Source organism: Medicago sativa, chromosome 8, assembly GCF_051527215.1.
Source record: "Medicago sativa cultivar Bolivia chromosome 8, Bolivia_mono, whole genome shotgun sequence".
Taxonomy (NCBI): domain Eukaryota; kingdom Viridiplantae; phylum Streptophyta; class Magnoliopsida; order Fabales; family Fabaceae; genus Medicago; species Medicago sativa.
Genome location: NC_140756.1, coordinates 58425486 through 58447984, shown reverse-complemented (window position 1 = coordinate 58447984; position 22499 = coordinate 58425486). Strand labels below are relative to the sequence as shown.

The 22499-nt window shown below is 38.9% G+C and overlaps 1 protein-coding gene and 1 long non-coding RNA gene across 2 annotated transcripts; one reads left to right on the top strand and one right to left on the bottom strand.

The window, feature by feature from the left end:
• Nucleotides 1–1608: 1608 nt before the first annotated feature.
• Nucleotides 1609–2052, bottom strand: LOC146899951 (uncharacterized). The gene is made up of 2 exons (XR_015023031.1): nucleotides 1918–2052; nucleotides 1609–1818 (listed from the first exon to the last, which is right to left on the bottom strand). It is a non-coding gene; the product is annotated as an uncharacterized LOC146899951 (long non-coding RNA).
• A 1962-nt stretch (nucleotides 2053–4014) lies between these two features.
• LOC146899950 (uncharacterized) lies at nucleotides 4015–5512 on the top strand. Its single transcript, XM_085736887.1, has 2 exons — nucleotides 4015–4216; nucleotides 4623–5512. Exons 1-2 carry the CDS (start codon nucleotides 4015–4017, stop codon nucleotides 5510–5512), a joined length of 1092 nt encoding a protein of 363 aa, XP_085593013.1.
• The last annotated feature ends 16987 nt before the right edge of the window (nucleotides 5513–22499 follow it).

Sequence of the window (22499 nt, the reverse complement as noted above, 5' to 3'; positions counted from 1 at the left end):
AAAGAAAAAAACTATAGATGAAAAAAAGACAAAATATTTTTTCGACAAAGAAATACACTTTATTGAAAGGAATATGACGTAGTTGTATTAATTAGTTCAATTATTTTATGCTTGTTTTTTCTTTCTTTCTTGTCTCCTTTGACGTGAGATACATGAATTAGAAAGCCACTTACTTTTGTCGTGATATGGTGTTGATATGTGTGATTCATGTGGACAATCTCGTAGAAATAAATAAATGATTTATTTTGACTCATGTGTTGCAATTTCATAAATATAATTGTCAATTAATAAATTTGAGAATCGCTATTCTATCAATTCAAAAGGATTTAGTCCAACTTGAGAGTCAGTTGGTGTCTTGTTATTTGAATATCCTGGTTGTTGTGGAGGAGATCATCTTCATTTGTAAAAAAAAAAAAAAAACTACATGGATATCTCTATTACTATATTTATTTTTACAAATTTACAATTAATTGCCTCCATTTTGAAAATATATACAGTATATATCATCTTTACACTCACAGTATAGTAACGAGTCTCTCGACTTCTTTTAATAAATGTAGAGAATATAAAACAATCAATATAATGATTCTTGAAAAATATTATCTATTATGGTCCAAATTGTGGAAAAAGAAACATGTGTCATAAATTTTATGTATTTTTTTTTTTGATCGAAACAAAGTTAACTATTATCATTAATCAACCAATGTTCAATACAAGAAGGATAAGAATCAAAAATACGGTGACTAGCCAAGAACAGGCCGCCCTAGCTAAAGTATGAGCAACCATGTTCGCTTGTCTCCTAACAAACTTCATCTCGAAGTTGGAATGTAAAGATAACTGATAAATAATACTAGAAACAATAGCATAGAATTCCGAATCACCATGGCCCGGAGACGATAGAGCTTGCACTAAAATAGATGAATCAGACTCGAAGACAACCCGGTCCCATCTGTTTGCATCCGCAAAATTAAGGGTCTCGAGTAAGGCTACTGCCTCCCCCTCCAAAACTGTCATATTTGCACGCTGCCATTTCGTTTGAGCCCGAATAAATTGCCCACGAGAGTCTCTAACACAACAAGCAAAAGTTGCCCGAATAAATTTTATGTATTAGAAATCTATTAAAGATATACATTACATGCATCGTATGTGTAATGTTACGGTTTTTAATGTCTATGATAAATTATTTGTATGAATTTATGACATAAAAACCTAAGTTTTTTTTGGGTACAACATAAAATCTTAAGTTAAACCCTTTAAATGATTTATTTGGTCTGTAGATGAAATGACACACATAATTTGGAAATCACAATCACAAAGGGGATATTACGAGTTCAAACCTAAATAACCAAGAAAAATAATCTTCCTAACAATCTCAACATTTTTAGTTGAGTTAGGCCTTACAAATATTTCCAATGTTTTTCTAGAACCATAGTAAATGTAGAATCAGAATAAACAATTAATCTAGATAATCATATATTGCATTTATACATTAAAGTAGTTTATTATTATTTTCAGTGACATTCTTTCTTGTGATATCTTTTATATTCATAGTAAAACTATTTGCATATAATAATAATAAAAATAATAATACATGTTTCATCCATAGAATGATAAAACAAATTTTGAAGTAAATTATAAAAGTAGAAACATTATTATGAACAATGTTACATACAAATAAAACTATACACTTAGAGGTAACATAATCATTTTTAAACAGAATTTTTTAGTCTCTCCAATAGTCACAAAAACCATCAAGGCATTCAACGATATAATATATCTGTTGTGGACAATCAACTTTAGTTTTGCATGGAATGGTTTCTACATTGTCCAATAAGAAAAAAAAATGTTACTAAAAGTGATATAATATTGTGTAAAGAAAAACATGGATAATAGAAAATGGTGTGGAAAATAACATACTTCTAGCAGGAGGAAGAGGTATAGAAAGAAAGATGATGAAAGCATAAACAAACATGTGAAGTGAATCCATATTTTTCCTCATTTGCATGTAGTGATTTTTTCTATATCGCTTATAAGTAAAATTTTCGTGTTTTGTTAGCGCCAATTAAATAGTTTTTAGCACTTCGTAGTTGCTAAAAGCCATTTATTAAATTGAAAATTAATATAAAATGTCTATAATCAATATGTCATGTTTATCCCTAATAACTCACTCAATTGACCATTTAACCTTAATAAAGAACTCACATAAAATACTAGATGATCATCAAAGTTCTTTATATATATATATATATATATATATATATTACAATTTAGTCTTTCGTAATAGATAGGGGACACAGTTTAAAAGAAAAATAATAGTCATGAATTATAAAAAAGAAATTGTTATATCAATAACCTTTAAAGAGGTGACAACACATTTATTTATAAATTAAAAAGTACCAGAAGATCATTTTTTCGAACATTTTACATAAAAGTTAATACATATCAAATGTGGAAATTGTATGAGTTAAGTGTTAGCACTGAAAACACTACTTTATTTTAAGAGTCTATTAGTGCAATTATAGATTGTCTCAAGTAATAGTATAAAAAGAACGAATACTTGTTTGCATAAAAATAAAATAAATCATCCAAAGTAACAAAACTTAAAATAAAGTTGAAAAGAATAAAAGTTGAGAAAGCAGTAAAATAATTATAAGATCTCAAATGACAAAGCGTGATTAAGAACAATGAATTAGTTATGAACATGGTTGCGAAGATGCCGGATCCTTGTTAAATTCTTGCAAAAGATTCAATATTTTGTTGGGATGCCTTCATAAGCCCGAGAAACGTCTCATCTACAACCTTCCTTCTTGTAGGGTTAATAATCGGGGTCTCCCCATCAAATATGGGTAATACGGCTCAAAATATGGATTGGATGGATCTTTATTAATATTCATTGTTTTCTTTCTTACAACAATAGAAGCCAAATACCCAATGGTATTGTAGTACAAAATAAAAAGTTCCCCTCTTGTTAATAATTGGGTTTTCTGCATCCAATATGGGTAATACGACTCAAAATATGGATTGGATGGATCTTTATTATATATTCATTGTTTGCTTTCCTGCAACAGTAGAAGCCAAATACCTAATGGTATTGTAGTGCAAAATAAAAATATGATTGAATATAAACTAAATTAATAATGAAATCTTTTTTGTTATTTTTGAATATAAGAATTTAAAAATAAATAAGTGAAATGCATTGTTTAAAAGATCAACAATCCTTGGCAACATTGCAAAAAACATGATGATAAATTTGACAAGGGCAATAAACCATTTCACACAATATAGTATTCAATTATATTCTCCACATAGATTGTCATTTCCTAATGGTAAATTTACTAAACTTATAATTTTTTTTGAAAGAACTAAACTTATATTTAAAAACTATAAATCAGGAGAATTTGAAAGATTGTTTGGCTGCAATGAAAAGTAAATGAATTTTTTATTCCAATGTTGAATGGTGTTCTGGACCGGCGAAAAGGATTCTTGGCCCATCCATTTAGGCCCAATATCACTCAAAGCCCAAACTCCACGTTTGACATTATTGCTCGCAACTTAACCCCTTTCCGAGGGGGCTGCACGAAGCAAACGAGACTGGTTCAAACGAACCCCAACGTCTCTCTTGCACATTCTGCACGTTCCCGCAATAAACTCTCTGGCGGTTACACTTCCCACGATTTCGTAACCGCCAGGGCTAGGTGTGCCTCCTCAACGGCTCTGCAGCTCTCCACCTCTATAAATAGGGGACTCACTGCAGTCCCCAAGGTAGAACTCTTTCTTACTCTAAAACCCTCACTCTCTGATCTCTACTGACTTGAGCGTCAGAGTGCCTGCAGGTACACACACCCCATCCGCTCCAAGAAGCATTCTGACGTATTCCACCACCGTCACAACCACCGCATTCAAAGCACGGCAATCACCTTCTGATCAGGTACGATCAGTGGCGCCGTCTGTGGGGAATATATAAGCTCCCCCGTTTTTATAATCCTAAAAACCAAAGCTTTCCATAAAAATACCATGGCTGCCAACGGTGCCAAATCCCAGTTACGAAGTGAGGTGCGCGTTCCTCAACAGGATGGCATGACATCTTCACCTTCATCTGTGGATACACCTAGGGAGGAACCAGTTCAAGTACTTCATATCCAACAAAGGCCTCTGCTAGGTCCCAGCCGTCCTATAGAGACACCAGAAGATGCAGCATCAACCGGTGTACTGATCAGTAACCTGATCCGCACGGTTCAACGATAAACGTCGTTAATCGAAGAACAGAACCGCCGGCTAATGGATCTGGAACAAGCACACCCAACCGTCCAAACCCGGCAATCTCTCTCCAATACGTAATAGAAGGGGAGAGAGCCCCAGTCGGGCACGTTCCAGATCCCCCCGACATTCGGTGAGCATCGGATCTCCATCCTACACCAGGAGGTCATCAAGGAGGTCCCCCCGACGGTCTCCACCAAGGAGATCCTCTCCGAGGCGATCTCCACCCAGGAGATCCCCTCCGAGACGGGCCCCATCGAGAAGATCCCCTCTACGCCGGTCCCCTCCCAAGAGATATGCGCCCAGGCGCAACGGATATTCACGGTCGCCTTCCAGTTCATTGGACACTCGTGATACCCGAACAGAGCGTAACGCTTACGGTCCGTTCACACGGCGTATCCGGGAAGCTCCTATACCTCGCGGACTGGAAAAGCCGCCACAAATGGACTTATACGACGGGACTACCGATCCGGATGAGCACATCGAGAACATCGAAGCAGTTCTCACTTACCGGTCGGTGCGGGGTGCCGTCAAATGCAAGCTTTTCGTCACCACCCTGAGGCGAGGAGCAGTCACATGGTTCAAGAACTTGAGGAGAAACTCCATAGACTCCTGGAGTGACCTCTGCAACGAGTTCACCACCCATTTCACAGCGTCAAGGACGCAACCAAAAACGGTGGCTTCCCTCGAAGCCATCATCCAAGGAAGAAGCGAGCCTCTCCGAGACTACATCGAGAGGTTCAATAAGGAAGCCGTCCAGGTCCGAGGCGCAAATGAGACAATGAAGTTGTACCTCATTGCCAAGGGCCTACGCGACGAAACGGACGTAAAGAAAGCTGTCCTCCTAGATCGCCCAAGGACTCTCAATGAGTTCCTAGCGATCACTAAGAACTACATCGCCTACGAAGAGGCTTTGTACGCGGACATCCTCAACAAGGTCAGGAAGGAGGAACCTGCTGCTGAATCCTCCAAAAAGCCCTTCCACGAGAAAAAGAAGGAAGGCAAAGCTGCTCGCGAAAGCAAGAGGCCAAGCAGCCACTTCACCGAGTACACTCCATTGGCTATGTCAAGGGAGAAAATCCTCGCCGAGATCGCCGTAGCCGATCTAGCAGAAGTTGGCATCAAGCCACCAAAGGCTCCATCTCAGGAGATGAAGGGAATCGACAAAACAAAATATTGCCGGTTCCACAAATGCCACAGACACACCACCGACGACTGCGTCCATCTGAAGGATGCCATCGAACTCCTCATCTAGAGGGGTCGGCTGAAACAGTACATCAAAAGCCCGGTTACAGAGCAGAAAGCTGTCGAGCTCGTCGGTGACGGTTCCGAGCATGGAAGGACCATCGCCATGTCTGTGGAACATCTCGGTGATTTCCCTAATAACGTGGAAATCACCCCCTATTCGTGCACCTGGGATCATTTCCCCACCACCAACATCATTACCGGAGGAACACTGAACATCTCCATGGGGAGCATGAAGAGGAAATTTCAGGAGCTCATGGACGTCAATACCATGACCCCCTCCAACCGAGGAGGAAGGCCCCCTTTGGCTTTCTACGACTCCGAACTACCTGGTGGAGCTTTAAATTTTGCCATCCCTTTGCTCATGCGAGCATCGATGGCCAATGCAGATGTCCGACAAGTCCTGATAGACACAGGGGCCTCATGCGACATCATGTACACCGACATGTTCAAAACTCTCCAACTAACAGAGAAAAACCTTTCTCCATACGTTGGGGATGAACTCTACGGCTTCAACGGATCATGCACCCAACCATGGGCGTACGTGGAGCTACTGGTCTCTTTCGGCGAAAAGGAGGCCAAAAAGACAATAAAGGTCCCATTCTTGGTGATCGACTGCCCTTCTCTCTATAACTGCATTATAGGGAGGACCGGGCTAGCCCAGCTAGGGGCTGCATGTTCAACCGCTCATCTGAAGTTGAAATACCATGCAAAGGACGGCATCATCGCCTCTCTCAGCGGAGACATCGAAGCTGCAAGAAGATGTTTCCTCCAAGCCAATAAAACCCAGAACTCGGTTTCCCAACCCAGCAAACCTGTTGAGGGCAAAGGGAAAGCTGCTGCGAGTACCCTGGATGCCAGCTTGGTCGAACTTGACCCTAGGTTCACCAAGGAAGACCTGAAGGAGCAAAAACGGGAGAAGAAGGATCCGCTCAACGCGAAACTTCTTTGACCTGTTCCTGATAGCGAGTTCGAGCTGGTCCCTTTTGGAAACGACCCCTCAAAGAATTTCAAGATCGGTAAGCACCTCCCAGAGCTTGTCAAGAACCAGCTGATCGCCTGCCTAAGGGAGAACGTTGACCTGTTCGTCTGGAGCGCGACCGACATGCCTGGAATCGACCCTAGCGTCGCCTGTCACCAACTGACAGTGGACCCCGGAGTTAGCGCTGTAGCCCAGCGACGTAGGAAGCAGTCACCTGAAAAGTCAGAGGCTGCAGAAAAAGCTGTAAAAGACCTCCTAGAGGCAAAGTTTATTTCCGAGGCCAAATACACTACCTGGCTTTCCAATGTTGTATTTGTCAAGAAATCTAATGGAAAATGGCGTATGTGTGTTGACTATACTGATCTTTATAGGGCCTGCCCTAAAGACACATATCCTCTTCCTAACATCGATAAACTCGTTGATAATTCCTCTGGCTATAAACTTTTATCCTTCATGGACGCCTATTCTGGGTACAATCAGATACCCATGGCTGAAGAAGATAAAATGAAAACAACCTTCATGACCGAATCAGGGAACTATTACTACAACGTAATGCCCTTCGGTCTACGAATCGCGGGGGCTACTTATACGTATGATGAACAGAGTCTATGACAAGACACTTCTGGGCGACATTCTAGAGGTTTACATGGACGACATGATCGTAAAATCCCAACAAGAGGTGGATCATGCCTCCCATCTCAAAAGAGTGTTCGAGCAAACTCGGAAATACAACATGAGACTCAACCCAGAAAAATGCACCTTTGGAGTCCAAGCGGGTAAGTTCCTCGGTTTCTATCTGACAGAAAGAGGAATTGAAGCGAATCCAGATAAATGCCGAGCATTTACTGAGCTCCCAACACCCCACTCCAAGAAGTGCATCCAAACGCTCAACGGAATGCTCACCACCCTTTCAAGGTTCGTGGCTAAATCCGCTCAACACGCACTTCCTTTCTTCAAGCTCTTGAGGAAAGAAATGAAGTTCGAATGGACAGACGAGTACGAGACCGCTTTAAAGCACCTCAAAGAGACACTCTCTACGCCACCCAAGCTATCGCGACCAGATCAAGGTGAAACACTATACCTCTACCTCTCCGTCTCCTCTGACGCGGTAAGCGCCGTCCTCATCAGAAACAAGGTACCAAAGGATTGAAAAGGTGGCTCTCGCACTCCTCACCGCAGCCAGAAGGTTGAGGCAGTACTTCCTAGCACACACGGTGGTAGTCCGGACGGACCAACCCGTCAGGCAGATCCTGGGTCGCCCAGACGTAGCCGGTCGGATGATGAAATGGTCACTCGAGCTATCCGAGTTCGACATTCATTACGAATCCAGAAAGGCACTAAAGGCTCAGGTGTTCGCCGACTTTCTCGCCGAGATGACTTTCCCAGCCGAGGAAAGCCTTGAGGAATGGACCATCTTCGTAGATGGGTCATCCAACTCCAAGAGAATCGGAGCCGGAATAATCATTAAAAGACAACAAAGGTATCGTTGTCGAAATTTCCCTTGCTTTGTCTTTTCATGTTACCAATAACACTGCAGAGTACGAAGCCTTCCTGGCTGGATTGCAAACCGCCAAAGACATGGGGGCTAAAAAGGTGAAAATCTTTACCGACTCACAAGTAGTGGCTTCTCAAGTCACAGGAGAGTTCCAAGTAAAGGAAGATCACCTCCAAAAATACGTCCAGTTTATACTAGAGAAAATGAAAGAATTTGAAGCCGTCGAAGTAACCCATGTTCCCCGCGAACAAAATACTCGGGCAGACATTCTTTCAAAACTCGCAAGTACGCGAACTGCGAACGAGAACAAAACAGTAATACAAGAGGTCCTCGGCGAGCCAAGCATCCATAACATCGGTACTCTGCATCAACAGATCAATGCAATCATCAGAATGGAAGACTGGAGGGGACCCATCTCTCGATACTAGAAACATCTTAGTGATATCCGACAATGGTACACAGTTCACGGACCAAAGGTTCCAGGACTTCCTAAGGAATATCGGCATCAAGCAAAGCTTCACCTCCGTCGAACACCCTCAAGCCAACGGCCTCGCCGAGGCTGCAAACTGGGTCATTCTGCGAGGAATATGAAGAAGGCTGAACTTGGCCAAAACTCAATGGGCTGATGAATTATATGCAGTACTATGGGCCTACAGAACTACTCCCCATTCCAAAACTGGCGAGTCACCTATTCGACTCACGTACGGGACAGAAGCGGTCTTACCCATTGAGTTAACTGAACTCACATGGCGTACGGATGCCAGCACTGACTTCCCGGCCAACACGGCAAATCTACGTGAAGAGCTCGAATTCGTCGACGAAGTCAGGATAGGGGCAACCTTGCGAGAAGCAGCGCTAAAACAGAAAATAGCCGCTCGCCACAGCAAGAAAGTCATCAAAAGGGAATTCAAAGTACGCGATCTCGTCCTCCGGCGAAACCAGAAGGATTCCAGAGAAGGGAAGCTCGCCGCCAACTGGGACGGCCCCTTCAGGATCCGGATGAAGACCGGGACAGGAGCTTACGGACTCGAAGACCTCCATCAAAACGCAATTCCAAGAACTTGGAATGCGGAAAAACTCAAAAAGTACTACACTTAGATGGCAAAAAACGCCGACTCACTCTAATGTACGTACTTAGTTCTATGCAACGAACTCATCGCTCCCCGTCGAGCAAATAAACGGAAGAGGAAAGTCGTGCCACTCCGAATCCAAAAAGAAAAAGGATGGGAGGAATTTACATAACAAATTCTCTTACACCTCAGTATGTATGCTTACCGCTGCGACATCACTGCTCGGCATGTTAGGTAGAACACCAGCTCGCGATGGGTGTTTCACGCCTCAGTGGAGTGAACTTAGAAAAAATTCTCTCGTTCATCCGCTGTTACACGTCCATAACTTTGGACACACATTCAGATAAACAATCTCTTGGATGTGCAATACTTCTGACTAATACCCCGGGTAAACAGTTGGAAATTCCCTGCCTGAAGCTCTTCCTTGCAAAACTACGCAAAGGTAAAAACATTCCAAGAAAAGTAACTTATTACCTGGAAAGCAAAAGGCACAACTTTGATTTCATCAAGTCAAAGCAACAAAACGCCAGGCGGGCATGCAAGACTCTCCAGTCATTAAGTCACTTTGTCGAAATAATGACTGCGGGGGGTAGTCCATCCCACCACACTCAACTTAAGAGCTTCGCAATTCGAAAGCAGACAAGTTTGCAAGTTGAACAACTAAGAGCACACGAATTATTGCAATCTGTCAAAAACACAAGGCAGATAGATAATTCGCTCTCGACAACAACTAAGAGCATACGAATTATTACAGTTTATCAAACATACAAGATAGATAGATAATTCGCTCTCAAACAAATACTTCAAACAGTAATAAAAAGCCTCACACAACGAGCATTCAAATTCGAAACATTATACGAGAAAGTAAATCATACAGAAACAAGTATAATTGAGAATAAAACAATTATATTATAAAGGTGCTAAAACTACAAAGGGCGCACAATGTCATTACAAGTTTGGTTGTTGAAGAAGAGATTAATTACAAGGCCTCATCAGGCCTGGGCTTCATCAACATGCCCATCTTCTTCTTCGGGATCAGGAGGCGGAGTGATCACCCCATCTCTCACCTAGCTAAGGGGATGAATTCCTTCGACGTTCAGCTCGATACCCGGGTTCACCACCTTCAGCTGAGCCACCGCCCGCTCAAACCCAAGCTTGACAGCGTCCACCAAGCTTCCTTCCAGCTCACCAATCCTGTCCACAAGGCCGGCGCGCCGCATGATAAAAAGGTCATGTCCCCTCAACTTCTCCCTCGAGACGTTGGCATTAATTACGGGATGACGTCCGACCAAACTTCCTGACGAGGGAATCTTTCCATCCGATCTCATACCGCCAGACATACAGATACCCGACTCCGCCACCCATCTTGGCGAACTTACATCGTTAGAGGGAGAATAAACGCTTCGAGATAGGTGAGCCTATTCGGCCCAAACTCTCAGCATTCTCAATCATCCTCACAAACGATTCTCCGAGTCAACACATGCATAAGTCCTGCGAACGAGATCCATCTCTCCCCCGAGCATGGGAATACATACCAACTGAATACATACCAACTGAATTACCCTTGAGGTCGGCTTCTGACGAGCAAAATGCTCGCACTTAAGTCATCACTCTTCATCAAGAGCAACGACTTGGGGGGCTACTATTCTGGACCGACCAAAAGGATTCTTGGCCCATCCATTTAGGCCCCATATCACTCAAAGCCCAAACTCCACGTTTGGCATTATTGCTCGCAACTTACCCCCTTCCCGAGGGGGTGCACGAAGCAAACGAGACTAGTTCAAACGAACCCCAACGTCTCTCTTGCACATTCTGCACGTTCCCGCAATAAACTCTCTGGCGGTCTCACCAATCTCTGGCGGTTACACTCTCTGGCTAGGTGTGCCTCCTCAACGGCTCTGCAGCTCTCCACCTCTATAAATAGGGGACTCACTGCAGTCCCCAAGGTAGAACTCTTTCTTCCTCTAAAACCCTCACTCTCTGATCTCTACTGACTTGAGCGTCGGAGTGCCTGCAGGTACACCCCCCCCATCCACTCCAAAAAGCATTCTGACGTATTCCACCACCGTCACAACCACCACATTCAAAGCACCGGCAGTCACCTTTTGATCAGGTACGGTCAAATAGTGTTTAGGATAATTCTAATCCTATCTTTCTCTTTGTTTGATTAATATATGTTCCATACCAAATATGGCCTAAGCTTTATGATGGACGAAATTGGCAAGTGCACCAAATCGTAACAAGTAGTAAAGTTGTAAGTTGTATCATTCTCCACAGGGATTGTTGTTCAACTCAATAATTAGCAAAAAAAAAAAAATTTAAAAGTGAAAAGTAATAAAAGATTAATAGAATTGCAAGGTTAAATTGCCCTGCGTAATGCAAGATTAGGGTTTTGTGATTCAGATGATTAATGACAGTCAAGGTTTCCTTGAATCCCCCCTTCGTCTTTGATTGAAATTTATCTATTAAGAAATAAAACAACATATTTTGTGGATCATTGATTTAATGTGTCACGACGGTGCTACTTGTTCTAAGTTCCTCTAGGTAATTTATGTAGGACCCACTCGAGCAGTGTACTACGTTATCAGAGAAAAAGTAGCGACGAAGATGACTCAAACCTTAACTTCCTAACCTCTATAAGAAGTAGTAATTAGAAAAGCCAATGAACTGATAAATTTTTGGGTTGTTAGTGCCTAGTTTAATCCTACAGATCAATCTACAAGGTTACACTCGTAGTTAACTAATTGTCAAAGCATTAAGAATGAGCATAATTTAATTTACATCTCAACACAATAAGAAGAATAAACTGAATGAAAATTTTATTAATATATTCTAACAAATAAGAACAGGTACATCGTGGAACCCTAATCAAGCGGTTTAGTTGCTAATGGCAACAAACATAATAATAAAACAATAGAAAAACATACCCTAGAAAGAATTAAAGGAGGAGAAATTCCGACTTGAATCGTTGTTGTCTTAACCGTCAATGTTTCTGAATGAATAAAATCGCAGGCAAGGGTCTCTATTTAAAGCATTAAGTTACTTAGGGATTAATAGAAGAAAATTGGGCTTTATCCGCCGATCCAGCTTAGAAAACAAGCAAAAAGCGGTTTTTACCTGCTTCCAGGCGTATGGACTGGGCGCAGAGGCACCTGGAGCATCAAGGAATGTTGTCCTAGGGACAGGGGGCGTCTGACACAACCCCTAATGTGCGATTTCTTACGTTTTCTTCCTGTTTTTGATCGTTCTTTCGTCTGGAAAATCCTAGGAACTTGAAATTAATTTTCTTCACTTTGTATTGTGTTCAACAACCTTCTAAGAATCCATGATCTTAAATTCTTCATCCTTGATCCTTCACATGATGTCTTGATTTGATCATTGATGACCGATCATTACGTTATTCTTAGCATGTTTTTCAGTTATTCTAATTAGGTTTTAGCGGCAAAAAGGAGGAGTATTAGAACGATTTCCTACGATTTCAGGACTTTTGTAATGTTTTCTATATTTGAGTCTGTAATTCTAGTTTTCCCAAAACATAACAATTTTAGGGGGTTTTTGAAGTAATTCACGAAGCAATCATGCAAATCGGAAAATCAAGAACATCTGAAGAATTGTGAAGATTGAAGGAAACAAATAATGAAGATTCAAGAGGCCTCAAAAGACTTACAAATGGGAGGAATTCTGTTCCCAAGTGCCAAGGCAAGTGATTTGAAGATGAAGACCTAAAACGATGGAAAATCGGAGAATTTGGGCCCAGGAAAGGATGTCATGCGCCTAGCACATGACAAATGTTCCTAGCACATGGAGAGGCATCCATGCGCCTAGGGCACTGTTCATGTGCCTAGGGCATGGTTTGTGCCCTCTCTCTCATGCGCTAGGCACACTAGCAATGTGCCTCGTGCATCTGAAAATGTGGGGCACAAGCGTCTTTTCCTGCTATTATTTTGGGTAAAGCCTGCACTTTTAGCCCAAACCCAGGTAGAAACTCTCACTATAAATACCATCCTTTTCCTCATTCAGAATTTCTCGCTCAGAACTGTGGCAGTTCAAGAGGAAGGCAACTTTGGAGCTTCTAGAGAGTTTCTTTCTTCTCCTTGATTTTCTAGGGTATGTTTTTATCTTTAGTAATTTGTTTTTAGTTAACATGTGTAACTAAATCTTTAAGTTATAGTTCTAAGATGAACCTCTATATATATTTGTTGGATATTTATTTAATATAATATGTCATTTATTTTATTTATTTATTATTTTGTTCGCTATTATGTTATATTAGTAAATAGTTTATTTATGTGAGTGTGACCCTAGATTAGGTACTTAGGTTGTAACAAGGCCTAACATTGCTATCACCAATTGGATGCTTATATCTTGATATTTATATCCCTTTACTGATAACTATCTATCTAGGAAGTAAGTGATTATTAACTAGCCAAAGATACCATAGGAATTGTTGACCCTAGACGTAAGTACTTAGTAGGTTAAAGTATTGAGTCGGGTGGTGCCTTACCGAACCTAGAAATTAACTGGTTAGTAATTAGAAATTACTGATAACTATCTATCTAGGAAGTAAGTGATTATTAACTAGCCAAAGATACCATAAGAATTGTTGACCCTAGACGTAGGTACTTAGTAGGTTAAAGTATTGAGTTGGGTGGTGCCTTACTGAACCTAGAAATTAACTGGTTATTAATTAGGAAAAAAAGTGCCTAGCTGTCCGAAATAAGTTGTAACCTAATAGAACCATTCTCTTGAAACCCCTAGTATGGTAGACGTAGATTAGGGCTGCCCATTTGTAGAACTACTAAGAAAGCGTTGAGAGAGTGTGTTATGAGTGTCCTAAGATTCATAGATGAGCAAACCTAAGGGAACCTTGGCCTTCATTGCATTGGGAAACACTGGAAAGCCAATTTAAGTTTATATTTCAATTACCTTTGAATTAACAAGACGCCGCACGTAAGGATCATTGTGCGATCAGCAGGTGCAGTTAGCCATCGGAAGGATAGACCAAAGTAGGTTAATAACGTCCCAACGACCTCATCACTTGTATAGTATACCTAAGATAAATAAACGCGACATACTATTACTTATTATCCAACAACATATATACAGAGGGGATTCGATGAATCCTAACCGCTGCTTACTTTTCTGCAACCAAAACAGGTAAACTTGCTTTGTTCCAAACAGATAAAAATTGCAAGTCTTTTAACCCTTAACTGTTATACCATCAACTTATAATAATAAGTAACGAGATTTGTTTGGACGAAAGGAAAATCCCTGTGGATACGATACAATACTTATCACTTTATTACTTGGTTAACGATTGGTACACTTGCCATATCCGACCATCAATGATTTATAAGCTTCCTCACTACAAAACAATAAAAACACGCATGGAGTTGAATCATCTAGGATAAAACTAAATTACGACGAATCGAGTGAACACAATACATTATGTTCCTCAAACCATTGGCAACTCCTCTAACTCTCATCTTCTTTGTTCTAAATTGCAAAGAAAAGTACTAAAAACATAGCAAAAATGTCATATGATACTCTGTCGTTAGTTTATATAAACGATGGTTAACCTCGTTGGGCCTAATTTTCTAACCCCTCCATATGTTGTATTTTCCATGCCGATACACATGGACTTATAGCCCAGATGTAATTGACTTCAAAATGTCACATTGTTCCACAACTATTTAAGGGACCTATACTTGCATAGTTGTAATAGACGTCAGAATGTCATATTGCTCTCATGGTCGGGACTCACACTCACACATAAATCTTAGAACATAACATCATACTAAGAATCCCTAATTTCTAAACTAATTTTGAGCAAAATACATAAATATTGATCCTGGTTAAAGCAAGATTCCAACCTATAAACCCTAAACTAAGATCAATTCAATTTATAATTGAAAAGCATTAAGCACAATAAATATGTAAATTAAATATAACTCAGATCATACTGAATAAAAGAAATAATGCCTTATAAAATTTCAACAAATAATAAAGGTTCATCTTAGAACCCAAATCTTTAGGTGTTTAGCTACTTATGGTATCTAAATAAAAAATCAGAGGAAAAAAAACATACTCAAGAACAATCAAATTGAGGTTGGAAAACACTCCTTTTTGATTCTCCTTTCGCCTACCTTTTCCTTTAAACCACCGAGATTCTAAATGAATTATTTTTGGTGGATAGAGGCTCTTAAATAGGCATTTTCACGTTGTGTTTGCTTTAGGTTACTTTTTTCACTTTCTATAACTTCCATGAGGTGTGTTGTTTTGTAGAACTAGACCATCGACCCGTGCTAACGCACGGGTCATATGGAAGGTAATATTTGACAGTAATAGGTAGCAAAATAGTTTAGATGAATGTCATGATTGTCATATAGTATTTCATAATATTAAGAAGCATAGACGTTGGTACTGTACCATAACATAATTTTCCATGACATCGTCCTTGATACCGTAACATAACAACATAATAGGTTAAGTATAGCAAGACGGGTTAATGGTTATTCCTTTCCAAAAAAAAAAAAAACATGTAATTAGAAACATAATTTTATTTTACTTTAGATAAACATTAAATGCAAAAGTGTGGAGGGAAAAATTAGATTAAAATTAGGTTAAGTATTGCGAGATGGGTTAACATTTATAAGTAAAAGATTTAAAAAAAAAATAGCATATAATTAGGAACATAATTTTATTTTACTTTAGATAAACATTAAATGCAAAAGTGTGGGGGAAAAATTAATTTAAAATTAGGTTAAGTATAGCGAGACGGATTAACATTTATAAGTAACGTAACATAATAGGTTAATTATAGCGAGACGGGTTAAGATTTATAAGTAAGAGATTAGGTTAAGTATAGCGAGATGGGTTAACGGTTATTCCTTTCCAAAAAAACAGCTTATAATTAGGAACATAATTTTATTTTACTTTAGATAAACATTAAATGCAAAAGTGTGGAGGGAAAAATTAGGTTAAAATTAGAGATGACATTTTGCATAAATTAAATCTAGGGTTAATATAGTAAAGTCACGAGAAAAAATTAGGTTAAATCTAGGGTTAATACTGCATCACGGGTTAACTTTTAGAAATAAGATATGACATTTTGCATAAATTAAATATAGGGTTAATATAGTAAAGTCATGCGAAAAAATTAGGTTAAATCTAGGGTTAATACTGCGTCACGGGTTAACATTTAGAAATAAGAGATGACATTTTGCATAATTAAATCTAGGGTTAATATAGTAAAGTAACGCGAAAAAATTAGGTTAAATCAAGGGTTAATATTGTGTCACAGGCTAACTTTTTGAAATAAGAGATGACATTTTGCATAAATTAAATCTAGGGTTAATATAGTAAAGTCACGCGAAAAAATTAGGTTAAATCTAGGGTTAATACTGCGTCACGGGTTAACTTTTAGAAATAAGAGATGACATTTTGCATAAATTAAATCTAGGGTTCATATTGTAAAGTCACGCGAAAAAATTAGGTTAAATCCACGGTTAATACTGCGTCACGAGTTAACTTTTAGAAATAAGAGATTACATGATTTAACCATTAAAGACTCAAAACACATATGTAGTTATCTGGTTAGGGAAGAAATAGAATTACAATGACTTGAATCAAATAATTCTCAAAACCATGACCAACTCAACCTAAAACCACCCTTAAAAAAAAAAAAAAACTCAATCTAAAACCATGACAATGTCTTCAAATGAATAGTAACAGACTCCAAAACATAACTAAAAACATCATATAATGAGATGTAGTCATTAACCATCTTAGTTAACCCCTACTTGAGACATCTTCTGCCAAACAAATAAGAAGAGGGGATAAATGATCCCTTTGCCTCCTCCCACCCTTGCAAGATAAATTACCATCCGACTTACCATTAAGATAATGAGGAAATTTGGAAGACAAGAAAATGGTTTTAATCCAATTATAAAAGATTGAATTGAAACCAAAAGCTCTCACAACATTAATACAATCATTGTGAGACGCCCACATATTTAAGAAACGGAAAGAGGAAACACCTGATTTCATTGTGCTAGAAATCTAGTAATAAAGGATAATGATCAAAATTAGATTTAATGAGAGTGCAACAATTACATTAATACAATCATTGTGAGACGCCCACATATTTAAGAAACGGAAAGAGGAAACACCTGATTTCATTGTGCTAGAAATTTAGTAATAAAGGATAATGATCAAAATTAGATTTAATGAGAGTGCAACAATTAGAAGATGTCCAGCTATCAATCAAGAGTTATAACAAACAGCTTCATCAAGATGCTTCTTAGTGTGGCAAATAGGGTTGAAAAGGAAGATAATAATGTTTTCTCTACGGATACTAAAGAAACTCAAGGGAATCTTGAGAATGATGAGAACTTGGCTGAATCTGCAGTGCTCCTTGGAAAATTGTTCAACAAAATTGTGAGTCTGGCTAACTGGAAGTCCAGAACAGATGGGCAGAACATTAGATCCAACATCAAAGAAAAACAGAAAGACAAAGAATGTGAATTCAAAGAAGACCAATGTCATGATTGTGGAGGTTTTGGACATATAACAACATAATGTGCTAACTTCTACAAGAAAAGTGCCAATGTTGCCTGGTCTGAGAAAGATGTTTCTAAAAGAATAAGTGAAGGTATGTTCTCTAAACAAGTAACTTCTCTAACAGGAAAAATCTATTCTGATGAAGAGACTTGTGATGAAGAGTTGGAGTATGATGATCTAGCTACTGCATATAAGGACCTGCATGCTAGAAGTACAGAAATCTGTAAGATGCTAGGAGAACAAAAGAAGAGAAATAAGCAACTCCTTTCAGAAAAAAATGCTCTTCTGACAAAGGTATCTGAACTCAATGTTAAGGTAACATGTTTAAACTCCCAAATTGAAGAGTTCAAAAACCAAGTTGAAAATGGGTCTACAATTCTGAATAATGTTATAGATGGTGAAGGCAAGAGACAAGCAAAAGGTATAGATTTTGATTATCAGTCTCTGAATCGAAAACAATGCAACAAAAAAATTGCATATGTTGTGGAAGATCATGGAATGATAAGAAGAGAAGAACCTAACAAGCATAATAAGGTTACAGACACTACAAGAAATGATGGGACTTCTGGTAGCAAGACAATGTTGGAACCTTCTCAACAACATCTGCATGAGAAAAGGAGAATTCGTCCTTGGATTTGTCATCATTATAAGAGAAAAGGACACATTAGACCCTTCTGCTACAAACTATATGGTTATCCAATTAAATTCAACCACAAATGGATGCCTAAGAGTGTCAATGTTGGCTTGGTAGGTCACATCTCTAAAAAGTGAACATCTAAAGAAGTTTGGTACTTTGACAGTGGTTGTTCCAAACATATGACTGGGAATGACAGCTATTTTGAATACATAAGACCTTGTGAGAAAGGGTATGTTACCTTTGGAGATGATGGTAGGGGAGAAATATGAGGTAAAGGTAAGTTGATCAGTAATGAGCTACCCAAACTTGATAATGTATTATTTGTTGAAGGACTCTTCTCAAATTTAATCAGTGTGAGTCAGCTGTGTGACCAAGGTCTGGAAGTGAGATTCAACAAACTTGGATGCAGGGTAACAAATGAGGAAGGACTAGTTCTAATGAAAGGAAGAAGGACTAAGAATGACTGCTACAAATAAATCCCAGAAGAACAGGCTGACATGTTGAATAGGATGCTGAAGCATCAGAAAGGTCAAAAGGCATCACACACTCAAGAAGTGACTAGAGGTTCTCAAAGAGGCTCACCTCAAGAAATTAATAAAATTCAGAAGCATCTTAGTGAAAATCCTGGAGAAGAAACCAGTTGCATCCCAACAGAAGAAATGGTAAGTGATAAATATGCAGAATTGATGGACTTCAAAAAGTTTGAAAAAATAAAGGACAGATTGGACATTTCTCTAAGGAAGAGGTTATAGTAGTTAACTAGGGGCATGCATGCAAAAGAAGGTGGTGTTTCAGGTTACTTATTAATGCACGCATATTTAGGCAGTTTTTCCCCAATTAACTTCCCTCTCTCCACCAACCGCAATCATATCACACAAATCACTCCTAACCCTTGTCATTATCTTCTTTCTCTCAAACCTCTCAAAACTGTTCACACTCTTTCTTCTCCAACCGATCTTCATAATTCTTTTCCTCACTCCATTCGATATCATCACTTTCACTTCACCATGAAATTCAAAAAGGACACTTCTGTTTCTTCTGAAAAGAAGGATGTTGCTCAACGTGAAACCGACTCTTCTGCTCCAAAGATGGTCAAACCGCTCAGCACTGTTCCTCCTCCAAAAACTATGAAGAAAATTGCTGAAAAGTATTCATCAAAGAAGAAGAAGACTACAAAGAAGGGTGAATCAAAAGTTGCTCTAACCATGACAGATCTTTATAATAAGGAGAATCCTTTTAAATCCACCAAGGAAGGCACCTCTACGAAGAATGCTGCTGTTGGTGAAGAAGGCACCAAGTTGTCCTCTGATGTTGCAACACCTACTGAAGAAAAAGGTAACCCTGATTCTGTCTGTAACTCCGTTGATACTAGTTCTGGTAAAAAGTTAGGATTAGATGTGTTGAATGATGCTATAGAAAGTACTGAAAACTTGGGTGTTAGTAATCCTGATAATGAAATTGTTGGTGATGATTCTGTTGAGAATGTTCCGAAAGAAACCCTAGGACAGGATAATGTTGAACCGGATGTTAGCACATCTCTGGGTCAACCTGCTAAGTCGTCTGGTGAAGAGGAGGATGTGAGTGATGAAAGGGTACCTAGTGTTGAGTCTGATTCAGAAAAGGAGATGGATCCAAAAAAGATTGTGGAGAAATCTCAAATAGAAGAAAGTAGGGACTCTGGTGATGATACTAAAAAGAATGACGAAGAAGCAAATGAAAGTGAAAAAGATGTGGTGGATGTTGTTATACCCTAATTTTGGACCCAAAAATACTAACTCAATTCTTCTTTTCTTGCATTACAAGTCATTTGATATGTCTCTGATCAATTGCATCTTTCTCTGCATTTTATTTCAATGTTATTTGCAAAATTTACATGCAAGGGTATTTTAGTCATTTCCTATGTCAATTTTCTCTCAGTCTTTCAAAATTTTGTTTGAGTCTTTTCAAATAGTTTGAATAAGTCTTCATTTCAATTCTATGTCAAAATCCATTTTTAAAATTTCATTTGAAGTCATTTTGAGTCAGTTTTGCCCCTAGGGGCATTTTAGTCTTTTCATGTGTTAAAACCCTGTTTAAATCCTAAGAATTGTCTCTGAGTCTTTTAATTTTGCTTGTATGAGTCTTTGCTTCAAATTCTTGTAAAAAAATCCATTTTAAAATTGCATTTGAGTCATTTTTAGTCGTTTTAGCCCCAGGGGCATTTTGGTCATTTCACACGAAATTTTGGCAGAGGGAGGTTACTTTGAAGTACCTCATTTAGGCCATCGGTTCGTTTTAGTCCGTTTTGTCAATTTTAATCGTTTCACTTTACGTTATTTTCCGGTTACCAATTTTAATTCAATTTTATTTTAATTTTCATTTTTAGTCCTAAAATTTCTAACAATTGCAGTTTGGTCCTTTAAGTTTAGTTAATTGCGTATTGGTCCTTTTTGTCCAAGTCTTAAGTCCAGGCACAGGTGGCGCTCTCTCATTGGTCAGGGTCCACATGGCAATTGCAGATTGGTCCAGCAAACACATGTGTCAGCTATAAATAGCCAACTCATCAGTCAAAGTGAGATTCAGCAATCATTACAGTACACATCATCAAAACAGTTTCCATTTTTCTCTCTCTCTCTCTCTTTCACGCAGATCAAACACCAAAAAAAACTCAGAAAACCTCAAGAACAAGGTTGAAGATTCATCTTCAACCTTCAAACCCTAACCGCTCCAACACATCAAATTGCATCAAGCCATTACCAATTCATCATTAAATCGTCAAATTCACATCAAATTCCACCATAAACAAATACATTCAGCCACGAAAATTGCAACAAAATCTGCAAAAATCCTCAGATTCAATCGAATCTTCATCATCGGATCACATCTTTCTGCAATTCCAGCACAGGATTCCTGCACGATCACAGAAAGGGAAGGCTGAGAGGAGAAGAAGAGGTGTCGAAGGAAAATCGATCAGAGAACACGAAGAAGAAGAGGTTCGAGCTCAACAAGAAGCAGATTCAACAAGATTGAGTCAGTTACACCACAAACCGCTCCAAGATCGAAGCATCAACACAGGTAACCTACTTCTCTCTCCTCGTTTTCATTCTCTCTTTCAAAGTTTCCGAGAACAAGTTCATAGATCTAGGGTTATACACAAGGTTTCTGGAGAAATCATTTACGGAATAGGAACGAGAAGAAGATTTCGAGCCTCCTGATGTAAAAAGATTTTGAAAAACACGTTTGTTGAAGTTCCGACGCGGTGGTTCCGTCACCGGAAACCGTAACCGTCGTCGGAAACTTCAACTTTCCGCCGGAATCTTCATCATGTTCATATAATTCCAGAAAACAGATGTGCAGAGTGTCTAGAGAGAGAAGGAGAGTGAACTCGGTTTAGAGAGAGAAAGGGGAGAGTAGAATGAAGATTTGTGAAGAGTTTTTGCTTATATATTATGTCTGTGCTCCCACGCGCGCGCGTGCATGCTCTTACTGTATACTTGCGCATGATGTGGCCGTTGGATCTTGGATCTGATCCAGGCGGATCAATCCAACGCTCCCTAGGCCTCCTGTTAACCCGTTTCCCAACTGGACGTAGGCCTGGGCTGGATCAGTCTGTTTGATTCTTTGTTCTATGGTTTTCTTGCTATTCTAACACTGTCCAGTGCTGTTTACACCATGTCTTTACCAAAAACTCCTAAAAAAAATTCCTAAAAAATTCCTATGTGTTCTTACCCATTTTCTTGATATTTTTGTGACATTTTCACATATTGAATCTAGGCTAAAAAGTGTGTGGTATTTTCTTGATTATTGTTTTCTATTTTTGTTAAATCTTGTGAAACTTTATATGTTTTTGTGTCAAAAATGTTTTAAAAATCCTAAAAAAATTTCCTACACATTTCTTGATAGCTTTGTGGTGTTCTTGTAGTAATTTTGCATAGTAAAGATTAGTAAAAATAATGTGGCTAATTTTTCTTACTATTTTGTGATACTTTGTGCTAAAAATGAATGTAAATTTGTTTGATTTTAACTCCAATTGCTTGGTGAATAATTGTGACCTATACCATTTGATTCCATAGGGTTTAGCTACTGTTTGTGTTTGATATTAGTGCATGAGTATGAATCTTGATTAGTTACTTAGCTTACAAGTTAATTGAATAGTTAAATAATGCAAGTATGTTCAAAGTTTGTTTTAAAGTGCCAAGTAAATCATGTTGCCTTAATCCCCATCCCAAGACTTGATTCTAAACCTTTAAAATGTATTGGAATGTGAGAATT

Excerpts from the sequence above, each read along its gene's own strand:
- LOC146899950 (XM_085736887.1), top strand. The coding sequence starts at position 4,015 with ATGGCTGCCAACGGTGCCAAATCCCAGTTACGAAGTGAGGTGCGCGTT. Across the intron at positions 4,217-4,622 it reads ATCAACCGGTGTACTGATCA|AGCGTAACGCTTACGGTCCG; the intron begins GTAACCTGATCC and ends ATACCCGAACAG.